Below are 12,446 nucleotides of genomic sequence, written 5' to 3'. Positions count from 1 at the left end.
CTCAGTTAGCCAGGTACGAGGAACAGGGCCCAGCCCTGCTTCATGCCTGGGCCCCGTTCCCCGTACCTGGCTAACTGAGTTAGCCGGATAATTTCCAGTATAGCTTGACTTAAGCCGGACCTTTCTGTTCCCCGAAGTCGGATTTTCTAAATCACCATGGTAACAGATCAGAAAGTTTGAACCTGGTCCAGAGCAGGGTTAAGTTCAGTTAGCTGGATGAACCATGGCCACGCCCCCGCAAAGAAATGCCAGCTCGCTTCCTGAAATATTTCTCACAGTCTAGATCCCATTATACCATTCTGAATTATGTTTCTGTGCTTCGTTTTCCTAGAGGGGGCTTTTGAAATGTATAATAATAGAAATAAATGCTGATAATAAATCATATTCAGCCTATAGATTTACTTTGTCCTAAATAAAATAATGCACGTCATATACGGCGCTCGAGTGCGATACACGCTGCATGTGGTTATTTTAATAACGGCGCATTGCAAATGTGAATCCCGCGGGGATATTTTTAATGAATGAAACCGTTTGGCTCTGATTAGTTTCATATATTCTCCGCTGTAGATTTGCTTAACGGAGCGCCCGGATTGTGTTTCATTCAAGCATAAAATTGAAGTGTCTATGCGTGGATTGTGGTTTTTGTGGATTATGAATTACGAGGACTCTGAGGATTGTTGAATTGTATCATCACTCACACGTTATTGTGATATTGTAACTGTGATTAAAATGTCTGATGAGATGCGCTGTTTGACGGATTTGAGAAATTGAATGAGCCGTTGACGTCACATTAATGCATTTGAGAATAAAGAGATAAAACTATTCGAAACACGGGTCTCTTGTCCATTGATGGATACACAATGAATATATCCTGTCTGGCACAGTGGTGCAACGGCTAGTGCTCACTCCTGTCAAGCGGGCGACCTGAGTTCGAGACCCTGTGTTTCCAATATAATTTTTTTGGAATATAATATTAATGATTATACGCAAAAGTAGCCTAGTTTTAAGTTAAAATATTATAAATCTACATGCATTGAGGATGTCATTCTTTATATAGCTCTCAACGTGCACCAAATTGAATTCCTACATTGCAAAAAGAAGAAAAAGACTAGAAGAAGGGGGATTCGAACGCGGGTCGTCCGCGTGAAAGACAAAACGACCAAACGTCACACCACAGTGCAGATAAGTAAAACATCCACCATACATCAATCAATGGAAAAGAGAGCCGTATCCTTATTCTGAAACAGTTGAACTAATTATTTTCGCTAGCAAGATCTCATTTGATTATTCAATCCATAAACCTACTGCCAGCAGGTACATTTAAAGAAATATAATCTGATTGATTGGGGTAATGAGGGACTTAAAATTTGCCTATAGATTATGCATTTAACTTGTCGGCGAGGCTATTGAGCCGCCTGCAATCTGTTAATAAAGTTTTAAATCAATCAATCAATCAATGCTGTTAGAAAATCAGGATTTCTGCTATCGACACCTGCTGTCTTTTCAACTGAAGCGGCCGCGCGCACTGATCCTGAGTATCAAGTCTGGTTCGAGTTAACGAGACTGAATCAGCGTTCGAGGAACAGGAAAATCCCGGCTTCAAACATCGGGTTAATTGAATCTGGATAATGGGACTCTTGATCGACTTAGTTGAACCAGGTACGGGGAATAGGGCCCTGGTGGAGTGGATTTCTGCTCTAAGTGCACCTGTCTAGTTATTATTATTGTTGCTGTTGTTGTTGTTGTTGTTGTTGTTGTTGTTGTTGTTGTTGTTGTTGTTGTTGTTGGTGGTGGTGTTGTTGGTGTTGTTGTTGTTGTTGTTGTTGTTGTTGTTGTTGTTGTTGTTGTTGTTGTTATTGTTATTATTATTATTAACAATAATGACATGTGTGTATTTCATCCCAGATATCACTCATCAGCTTATTATTATTATTATTAACAATAATGACATGTGTGTATTTCATCCCAGATATCACTCATCAGCTTATTATTATTATTATTATTAACAATAATGACATGTGTGTATTTCATCCCAGATATCACTCATCAGCTTATTATTATTATTATTATTAACAATAATGACATGTGTGTATTTCATCCCAGATATCATTCATCAGCTTATTATTATTATTATTATTATTATTATTATTATTATTATTATTATTATTATTATTATTATTATTAACAATAATGACATGTGTGTATTTCATCCCAGATATCACTCATCAGCTTATTATTATTATTAACAATAATGACATGTGTGTATTTCATCCCAGATATCACTCATCAGCTTATTATTATTATTAACAATAATGACATGTGTGTATTTCATCCCAGATATCACTCATCAGCTTATTATTATTAACAATAATGACATGTGTGTATTTCATCCCAGATATCACTCATCAGCTTATTATTATTAACAATAATGACATGTGTGTATTTCATCCCAGATATCACTCATCAGCTTATTATTATTATTAACAATAATGACATGTGTGTATTTCATCCCAGATATCACTCATCAGCTTATTATTATTAACAATAATGACATGTGTGTATTTCATCCCAGATATCACTCATCAGCTTGACTGCTAACATCCTGGGATATTCAGAACTGGGAGCCATTAAATCTCTGAGGACCTTGAGGGCCCTGAGGCCTCTGAGAGCCCTGTCTCGCTTTGAAGGCATGAGGGTGAGAGCTGTCTGTCTGTCTGTCTGTCTGTCTGTCTGTCTGTCTGTCTGTCTGTCTGTCTGTCTGTCTGTCTGTCTGTCTGTCTGTCTGTCTGTCTGTCTGTCTGTCTGTCTGTCTGTCTGTCTGTCTGTCTGTCTGTCTGTCTGTCTGTCTGTCTGTCTGTCTGTCTGTCTGTCTGTCTGTCTGTCTGTCTGTCTGTCTGTCTGTCTGTCTGTCTGTCTGTCTGTCTGTCTGTCTGTCTGTCTGTCTGTCTGTCTGTCTGTCTGTCTGTCTGTCTGTCTGTCTGTCTGTCTGTCTGTCTGTCTGTCTGTCTGTCTGTCTGTCTGTCTGTCTGTCTGTCTGTCTGTCTGTCTGTCTGTCTGTCTGTCTGTCTGTCTGTCTGTCTGTCTGTCTGTCTGTCTGTCTGTCTGTCTGTCTGTCTGTCTGTCTGTCTGTCTGTCTGTCTGTCTGTCTGTCTGTCTGTCTGTCTGTCTGTCTGTCTGTCTGTCTGTCTGTCTGTCTGTCTGTCTGTCTGTCTGTCTGTCTGTCTGTCTGTCTGTCTGTCTGTCTGTCTGTCTGTCTGTCTGTCTGTCTGTCTGTCTGTCTGTCTGTCTGTCTGTCTGTCTGTCTGTCTGTCTGTCTGTCTGTCTGTCTGTCTGTCTGTCTGTCTGTCTGTCTGTCTGTCTGTCTGTCTGTCTGTCTGTCTGTCTGTCTGTCTGTCTGTCTGTCTGTCTGTCTGTCTGTCTGTCTGTCTGTCTGTCTGTCTGTCTGTCTGTCTGTCTGTCTGTCTGTCTGTCTGTCTGTCTGTCTGTCTGTCTGTCTGTCTGTCTGTCTGTCTGTCTGTCTGTCTGTCTGTCTGTCTGTCTGTCTGTCTGTCTGTCTGTCTGTCTGTCTGTCTGTCTGTCTGTCTGTCTGTCTGTCTGTCTGTCTGTCTGTCTGTCTGTCTGTCTGTCTGTCTGTCTGTCTGTCTGTCTGTCTGTCTGTCTGTCTGTCTGTCTGTCTGTCTGTCTGTCTGTCTGTCTGTCTGTCTGTCTGTCTGTCTGTCTGTCTGTCTGTCTGTCTGTCTGTCTGTCTGTCTGTCTGTCTGTCTGTCTGTCTGTCTGTCTGTCTGTCTGTCTGTCTGTCTGTCTGTCTGTCTGTCTGTCTGTCTGTCTGTCTGTCTGTCTGTCTGTCTGTCTGTCTGTCTGTCTGTCTGTCTGTCTGTCTGTCTGTCTGTCTGTCTGTCTGTCTGTCTGTCTGTCTGTCTGTCTGTCTGTCTGTCTGTCTGTCTGTCTGTCTGTCTGTCTGTCTGTCTGTCTGTCTGTCTGTCTGTCTGTCTGTCTGTCTGTCTGTCTGTCTGTCTGTCTGTCTGTCTGTCTGTCTGTCTGTCTGTCTGTCTGTCTGTCTGTCTGTCTGTCTGTCTGTCTGTCTGTCTGTCTGTCTGTCTGTCTGTCTGTCTGTCTGTCTGTCTGTCTGTCTGTCTGTCTGTCTGTCTGTCTGTCTGTCTGTCTGTCTGTCTGTCTGTCTGTCTGTCTGTCTGTCTGTCTGAGGCATGAGGGTGAGACCCTTCAGTGTCCTGTCTGTCTCTGTTTATCTCTGTCTGTCTGTCTGTCTGTTTCTTTTTGTTATTATTATTACTAGTAGTAGTAGTAGTAGTATTATTATTATTATTATTATTATTATTATTATTATTATTATTATTATTATTATTATTATTATTATTAGGAGTAGTATTAGTGTAATATGTATGTGTAATATATTGTATCTTATAATACTGTGGATGTTAAGGATATTATGATATTTTGATACAGTTTTATGTAATGCTTTTTAGATATTTGTGTGCTGGATAACTTCACCATGGTGAAGACTAATGGGCATCCAAAATAAACAATAAACTACTACTACTACTACTAATAATAATAATATTAACCCTTTCACTGCCACACGACAGAAGGTTAACCCTTTACTATCACACAAACGACGGTGATGCTCCATCATTAGCATCATTAGCTCCGCATCCGGCTGTCGTGTGGCAGTGAAAGGGTTCATAACAATGGGTCTCATTCTCGAACGAAGTTACGACAAAATATTTTGTCTTAGCCAGATTTTGGCCTATTTAAGACATATTAGGGCTGGGAGTGGGAGTCTTCAAATTTTCCTGAGATCTTATTTGAGAGCAGATCTAAGAGTGCTGAGGAGCACACTTAAATATGCTCTCAGCCCACGATCAAATCTCATGATTGATTGACTAATTTAAAATGTTATTATAACTTGACAGACTGTGTTCTCATAGTGATTCCTTCACGTCAACGCTACAGGCCTCCTTGGAATTAATTACTTAATCATACTTAAAATAAATATGACAATATTTGTACGATAAGAAATTACGAATTTGATGTCGGAAAAATAAATCATATGGATTCATCTGATCACAGGGCAGCTGGATTAACCATATCTGAACCAGCTATTTTGGACAAATAATTACTCAGATATTCAAACACAATTATGCAATTATTGTGAAATGATTGAAAATAATAATAATTTAATGCCTTCTGTGGAATTTGTATTTCTTATTTGTTACACATCTGTTTTAATGATTAATTATATACATTTGAAATAATGCAGGTCAACATGCAATGTATCCCATTGATTGGTATACAATGGGACAGACCTTTTTGATTGATTGATTGAAAACTTTATTAACAGATTGCAGAATGGGTACAGTACAGTACAGCTCAATTACATAAGGGGATGCAGACCAGAGAAAGACTTTCGTCTTGTTTACATCAGGGTCCCCCATTTTCAATTCATCATAACATATATGACACACATGACACAGATAGACAGTACTGCTACATCTATACATTTATGACATACCAGATTTGCAAATACAGTACTGTTTGTGATACAAAAAGAGTCCAGAAAAGAGAGTACATTTGACGTAGAAACTGTTGGAGGAGGTTGGGTAGGGATGGGTGGGGGATAGACTTACACTGTACAAGCAAAACTGTACATTGGAATATTGACAAAACCATACTTGGTCATTTACTGTACATTGGAGGGGGTTGATATAGCTATAAACCTGCATTCCTTCGAATATATCATTAATCAATTAAACTTATATTGAAATACACTATATAGCCTATACACCAACACTGAAATGACAGTGGATAAATAAATAAGAACTAAAGCTAATCGGTGGAAATAGACTGCATTAATATTCCATAACAAGTCTTGTGTGCGCCTACGAATGAACATTAGCCAATAGGCTTATGGAATAATAAGCCATACTGCATTCATTACACCCGCCGTAGGCTATATATGTCATTCATTCATTCATATACAGTACTGCGCGCGCGCGCGTGTGTGTGTCTGTGTGTGCGCGCGCGCTGCGGCAGGTGTGTACCGCGAGCTGTATATGATGCCAATACATTAATCTAATCTAGTTTTGATGGGCGCAAGCGTGATTACGAAACCTAGCCGCATTTCTCGGAGGCGCTCTCTGATTGAACTGACTGACGCTAGGTTTCGTAATCACGCGGCTCGCAAAGCACTTCCGCCATTCCATTTCACACAGTTGCGTTACTAGTTGCCTTATAAGGAACTATGGAGGCGGTGTTTTGTATGCAAATGAGCTGAACGGGAACGCGCTTTGGAGTTTACGACAGAATGCCATTCTCCAAGCAGATATCAGATCATATAATTTCTGCGACCGTTTCAGCCACTTAAGACATATCTCCAGCACGTTCAGGACTCAGAGTGAACTTGTCATAGATTATGTCTCAGTGGTTCCAAGATAAGTCTTCCAGAATATATCTTTGGAAAATTTTCGGGAATGAGACCCAATAACAATAACAGTAATCCAAATAATGTATTGTAAATAATGTATATAATACTAATCTTAACCCTAACCATTTATCTATGGAAGGTGAAGAAACACACTCCTCAGTGTCAGTTTTAGTATTTCATTGACAAGGGTGACGACACCCTGAAACAGACAATACAGTGAAATAAGCTGACAAAGTTTTACATACATGCATGTTGTCACTAACATAACGCATATATATATATAAAGATACATAAATATATATATATATAAGGAATCTATATAAAGTAAATACACACTAACTAATAATAATGTAAACAATCTCACATGAATGAGTTGAACGAACGTCTTGACTGGAGGCGGAGTGAAACGGTAACGTTAAAACTAAAATGGCCGCTCGGCAATGCTGAATAGGAGGCGTGATTTTTTTTTGTAGCCTCTGTTTCCGACGACGCTCTCTGATTGGTACAGCGAAGAAGAAAAGACCCTCTATGATTGGTTTAGCTCCGAAGGGTCTCTTCCGCCTTGTACATATATTCTCTGCTTCGAAGTGGTTAGCTTAGGCATTCTTTCGAAGTGGTTAGCTTAGGCATTCTTTCGAAGGGATTATGCTTAGGCATTCTTTCGAAGTGGTTAGCTTAGGCATTCTTTCGAAGTGATTATGCTTAGGCATTCTTTCGAAGTGGTTATGCTTAGGCATTCTTTCGAAGTGATTATGCTTAGGCATTCTTTCGAAGTGGTTATGCTTAGGCATTCTTTCGAAGTGATTATGCTTAGGCATTCTTTCGAAGTGGTTATGCTTAGGCATTCTTTCGAAGTGATTATGCTTAGGCATTCTTTCGAAGTGGTTATGCTTAGGCATTCTTTCGAAGTGATTATGCTTAGGCATTCTTTCGAAGTGGTTATGCTTAGGCATTCTTTCGAAGTGGTTATGCTTAGGCATTCTTTCGAAGTGGTTATGCTTAGGCATTCTTTCGACATGGTTATGCTTAGAATTAGGGTTAGCCAATCGGAGATCGTCTTTTTCTTTTTCGCTGCAATCAAAGAGCGTCTTCGCTCACAGAGGCTGTAATATTCCGCTTAATGTCACTCTTAGTGTCTATAGGGAATGATAGAATCGGGCGACTGCTTATTGGGTTACTGTTTATTGTCACGTCCCGGGCAGCAATGACAACACATAGGAACAGTGCCTGCATATCAGATGACTGGAATACGTAACACGTCATCACGCACGCATCATTGCTGTGCTGTGGTAGGCTATGGGCTACACAGATATCCCTAGGATATTACAGAGGCTACGTTAAAAAATCACACGAATAGGAGCACGGCATATCCGGTCAGATAGTAGTGAGACGCTGCCCTCTAGTGGCCGGTGACCCTAACCATTTATTTATGGAAAGGAACAGAGCCTGGTCGCGTCTATTCTTTCCCCAATACATTTCCAGTTCCGCGTCGATCTGATTGGCCACGGACGTTTCTGGTGCGATCTGATTGGCCACAGACGTTTCTGGTCATGTGACATGTGCGCCCAATCGCGTGACGCGCCCATTTCCGCCCCGAACAGCAGCAAACTACCTAACGCCTAGTTTATCACTGGTTAAGCTTAGGCGACTCTTTCGAAGTTGGTTAAGGTTAGAGTATGGAATCAGGGCTGGTGTTCTATCGCCCTGCTCTAAGACAAACTCTAACCTTAACCAACTTCGAAAGAGTGCCTAAGCTTAACCGGCGAAAGAACTCCATCACACGATTGGTGCGACCAGAAACGTCAGTGGCCAATCAGATCGCAGAACGCGAACGCGGAACTGGAAATGTATTGGGGAAATAATTCAGGCAGCCTGGTCACTTACCAGACACTCTGGGGAGGGATACATCCCATTGGTCTTATATCAAATTATAAATAAATGCACATAATCTGTGAGGAATGCCGGATCTAAATATTATTTGGACTTAATCACAAGCTCATATTCAGATCCCACACAATTGAATTGTAATGCATAGGGCTGCTGTTTCTTTCCCTACACATGTCAGATTTGATGATTGCTTAATATCTGAACAAAAGAAGATTTGTTCAGCCTTTAATAAACATTTAGCTGATGCTGGTCATTTGTTTGATAATCATTATAATCATGTGGTGGAGCATGTCTCTCGGTTTTCCTTTCAGCCGTTCTCTACTAGTGTTGTTCTTTAAGCTTTGCATTGATACCAGGAAATACGCTGGAGAGGATCCCTCTCTGTCAGGTGACCTGCTCTCTGTCAGGTGACCTGCTCTCTGTCAGGTGACCTGCTCCATTGATTACAAAGCATATAACACATATATTTAATCTTTCTTTCTCAACACAGTAAATTTCACAGAGTACTCAGTTTGAGTAAAATGTACTCAGTTTGAGGAAATTTACTCTGCGAAATTTACTGTGCAGTAGGGGTGGACGGTATGGTCTAAAATGTATATCACGGTATCATTTGAAGCATAGACGGTAACGCTATATATCACGGTATCAGTGTTTCCGTTAGAATAATTTTTTTGCCTGATAGGCAGGCTATATAAAGAATGACATCCTCAAGGCATGTAGATTTATAATATTTTAACTTAAAACTAGGCTACTTTTGCGTATAAAGTCATTATATTCCAAATAAAATAAGTCCCGAGTCGAGACTCTGTGCTGCTCCCATTGCAAACAGCGGGGCTGGATGCTGGATTTTGCTAGAAGCATATGTAGCTGCAGAGCCGCAGAGCCAGGGGCGCTTTCAGGTCTGGTCACAGGCCCCGCTCAACAGCGCCCCCCCCCCACCCAACGGCTGAATTGCCAATGGCTGAATTGGAGTATTGCACTGTGCAAATACTCCAATTCAGCCATTGGCAATTCAGCCGTTGGGGGTGGGGGGGGGGGGGGGGGGGGGGGGGGGGGGGGGGGGGGGGGGGGGGGGGGGGCGCTGTTGAGCGGGCCTGTGACCAGACCTGAAAGCGCCCCTGGCTCTGCGGCTCTGCAGCTGCATGCTATTCGCAAATCCACTGCTGCAGCCGTCCTCCCGCTGCAGCCGTCGTTATCATAACACTACACACATATCATAATGTTTACAGCAAACTGTAGTTGATCACCAGGTATGTTTTATTAACGTAGAATAATTCATATAAGAAAAACGATAGGGAAATCTCTTACCTTTCTCCACTGGTTAAAAATGCCAGGAACTGAAATTGAAACTTGCTGTGCGCCGCGGTGATATGTGTTTATTATGAAATGACAATTGCGTGTTGACACGCCCACTGCGCGAAGCCTCCTAAATAACTTTTTCCAGTTTGCACATATCTATTATCTATGACTAATTCTATCTATTTTTAGGGGCAAATGTGATTGAAATAGTCGCGCTGTGGTTACATGACGTCATTGCTATTTTAGAGCTGCTCTACCGGTTACACGGTATAGTCAAAATCCATACCGTAGAGCAAATTCATACCGTTTATACCGTATACCGTATACCGTTTATACCGTCCACCCCTACTGTGCAGGCATAGTTCCTAGTGCCTAGGAATTGGCTAATTTATCTCCATGGAATAGAAGTGACCCGAATAGCTATAACAATCTCTAAACTATCCTGTCTATCAGAAATCCTGGAATCATTGATAATTAACCAACTCCAAGTATTTTTCTCAAATCATTCTGTATTAAGCCCACATCAATCTGGTTTCAGAGCAAATCATTCTGTATTGAGCCCACATCAATCTGGTTTCAGAGCAAATCATTCTGTATTAAGCCCACATCAATCTGGTTTCAGAGCAAATCATTCTGTATTAAGCCCACATCAATCTGGTTTCAGAGCAAATCATTCTGTATTAAGCCCACATCAATCTGGTTTCAGAGCAAATCATTCTGTATTAAGCCCACATCAATCTGGTTTCAGAGCAAATCATTCTGTATTAAGCCCACATCAATCTGGTTTCAGAGCAAATCATTCTGTATTGAGCCCACATCAATCTGGTTTCATAGCTAATCATAGGACAATCGCAGCTACTACTTTGGTTGTGAATAATATAGTATCCACCCTGGATAAAAGAAAACATTGTGCTGCACTATTTGTAGATCTGGCAAAATCATTCAATACAATTGACCATTCTCCTCTTTTAAATATACTACATAGTGTTGGTTTTGATGCAAATCCTCTTTTGCTTATCTTTATTTAGTTTTTGTTTTTAAATGCTTGAATCTCAAGAGCACTCTGCGTCGTTGTAAATGAGGGCTCACTGATTTCCTGAGATCTAAATAAAGGTTTGAACGAATGAATTATTGTTATTATTAATAATACATGTTTTTATTATCATTGGGTGGTGGTGCATGCTCTAATGGGAGCCATCTTGTTGTATTATCATTAGGTGGTGGTGCATGCTCTAATGGGAGCCATCTTGTTGTATTATCATTAGGTGGTGGTGCATGCTCTAATGGGAGCCATCTTGTTTTATTATCATTAGGTGGTGGTGCATGCTCTAATGGGAGCCATCTTGTTTTATTATCATTAGGTGGTGGTGCATGCTCTAATGGGAGCCATCTTGTTTTATTATCATTAGGTGGTGGTGCATGCTCTAATGGGAGCCATCTTGTTTTATGATCATTAGGTGGTGGTGAATGCTCTAATGGGAGCCATCTTGTTTTATTATCATTAGGTGGTGGTGCATGCTCTAATGGGAGCCATCTTGTTTTATTATCATTAGGTGGTGGTGCATGCTCTAATGGGAGCCATCTTGTTTTATTATCATTAGGTGGTGGTGAATGCTCTAATGGGAGCCATCTTGTTTTATGATCATTAGGTGGTGGTGAATGCTCTAATGGGAGCCATCTTGTTTTATTATCATTAGGTGGTGGTGAATGCTCTAATGGGAGCCATCTTGTTTTATTATCATTAGGTGGTGGTGAATGCTCTAATGGGAGCCATCCCTTCAATCTTCAACGTGCTCCTGGTGTGTCTGATTTTCTGGTTGATCTTCAGCATCATGGGAGTGAACCTGTTTGCTGGAAAGTTCTACTACTGCTTCAACACCACAGCGGAGGAGGTCTGACACTTTATACCACATATTTTACATTTGACATTTGATATTTGATAGTTTGATACCCATTATAAACCCTATAAACTCCAGGCCAACAGGAAGGCAAGGAAAGCAGTTGACCAAATCCTAACCCATTTGATCTGATGGATGTGGGATGATGATTCCTGCCTGGTTAGCGAGAGCTACTGTAGTAGGGCAGTAGGCATGTGCCGGTATGACATTTTGATGGTATGATAACCCTTGAAAAAAAAGACCACGGTTTCACGGTATATCACGGTATTCGGTAAAAAAAAAGAAAGGAATGGAACAAAATGTCTATTACAGTGCACAAACACGCACAATCAGTTTTTCTGTAAGGGTTATTTATGAATGTGTGAAGACTGTCTGTATTACACACAGAGGGAACTGTCTGACCACTTTCAGAATAAAAAATACTTCCAAATAAACTTTCATGATTAGAATATGTAGCCTAGGCAATATAGCTTTATAGCCTAGCTTCCTCCCTCCCTCTTGCCGAGAGCAGTCGCATATTTCTTTCCTCTCCCTAGACCTTCAAGGTCGTTCCTCTCGCCGGCCCTAACTGCCTCCCTGACGGCATGGATTCTACTTTCTTCAACAGACTTGGCTCCCTACTCAACTACAATGGATCAACTAGTAAGCTGGTCATTTGCAGCAATTTATCGAATTTTCTCTTCAAGGAAGCAGAACGCAGCTGATCCGCTGTGTCCAATCGGGACATATCAAGCCGGCTTTGCGATTGACAGTTGGAATAAATGGCAATCAATATGCCTTTTTTCTCTTGAAATTGAGGATGTTGAGGATGTGTACATCATCACAATCCTACTGATCGGCTTGGGAGCGATCGCAATCTGGATCTGGATTTGTACAAGAATAATCGGGAAAAGAGACGAACAAACGGATGATAACCGTGT

General features: G+C 40.9%; 1 protein-coding gene across 1 annotated transcript in view; it reads left to right on the top strand.

Annotated features, from left to right (window-relative positions):
- LOC311238055 (sodium channel protein type 4 subunit alpha B-like) overlaps positions 1-12,446 on the top strand; it is a gene marked incomplete at its 3' end in the record, with an annotated part of 252,987 nt that overhangs the window by 153,320 nt on the left and 87,221 nt on the right. Inside the window, exons 16-17 of the mRNA XM_084326018.1 lie at positions 2,573-2,695; positions 11,374-11,520. Coding sequence (XP_084182144.1) covers positions 2,573-2,695; positions 11,374-11,520 — 270 coding nt within the window. The remainder of the gene's footprint in view (positions 1-2,572; positions 2,696-11,373; positions 11,521-12,446) is intronic.

Source organism: Notolepis coatsorum, assembly GCF_963971535.1.
Source record: "Notolepis coatsorum genome assembly, chromosome: 12".
Taxonomy (NCBI): domain Eukaryota; kingdom Metazoa; phylum Chordata; class Actinopteri; order Aulopiformes; family Paralepididae; genus Notolepis; species Notolepis coatsorum.
The sequence above is the reverse complement of the archived record's forward strand: the minus strand, read 5'-3'. Positions and strand labels throughout refer to the sequence as shown.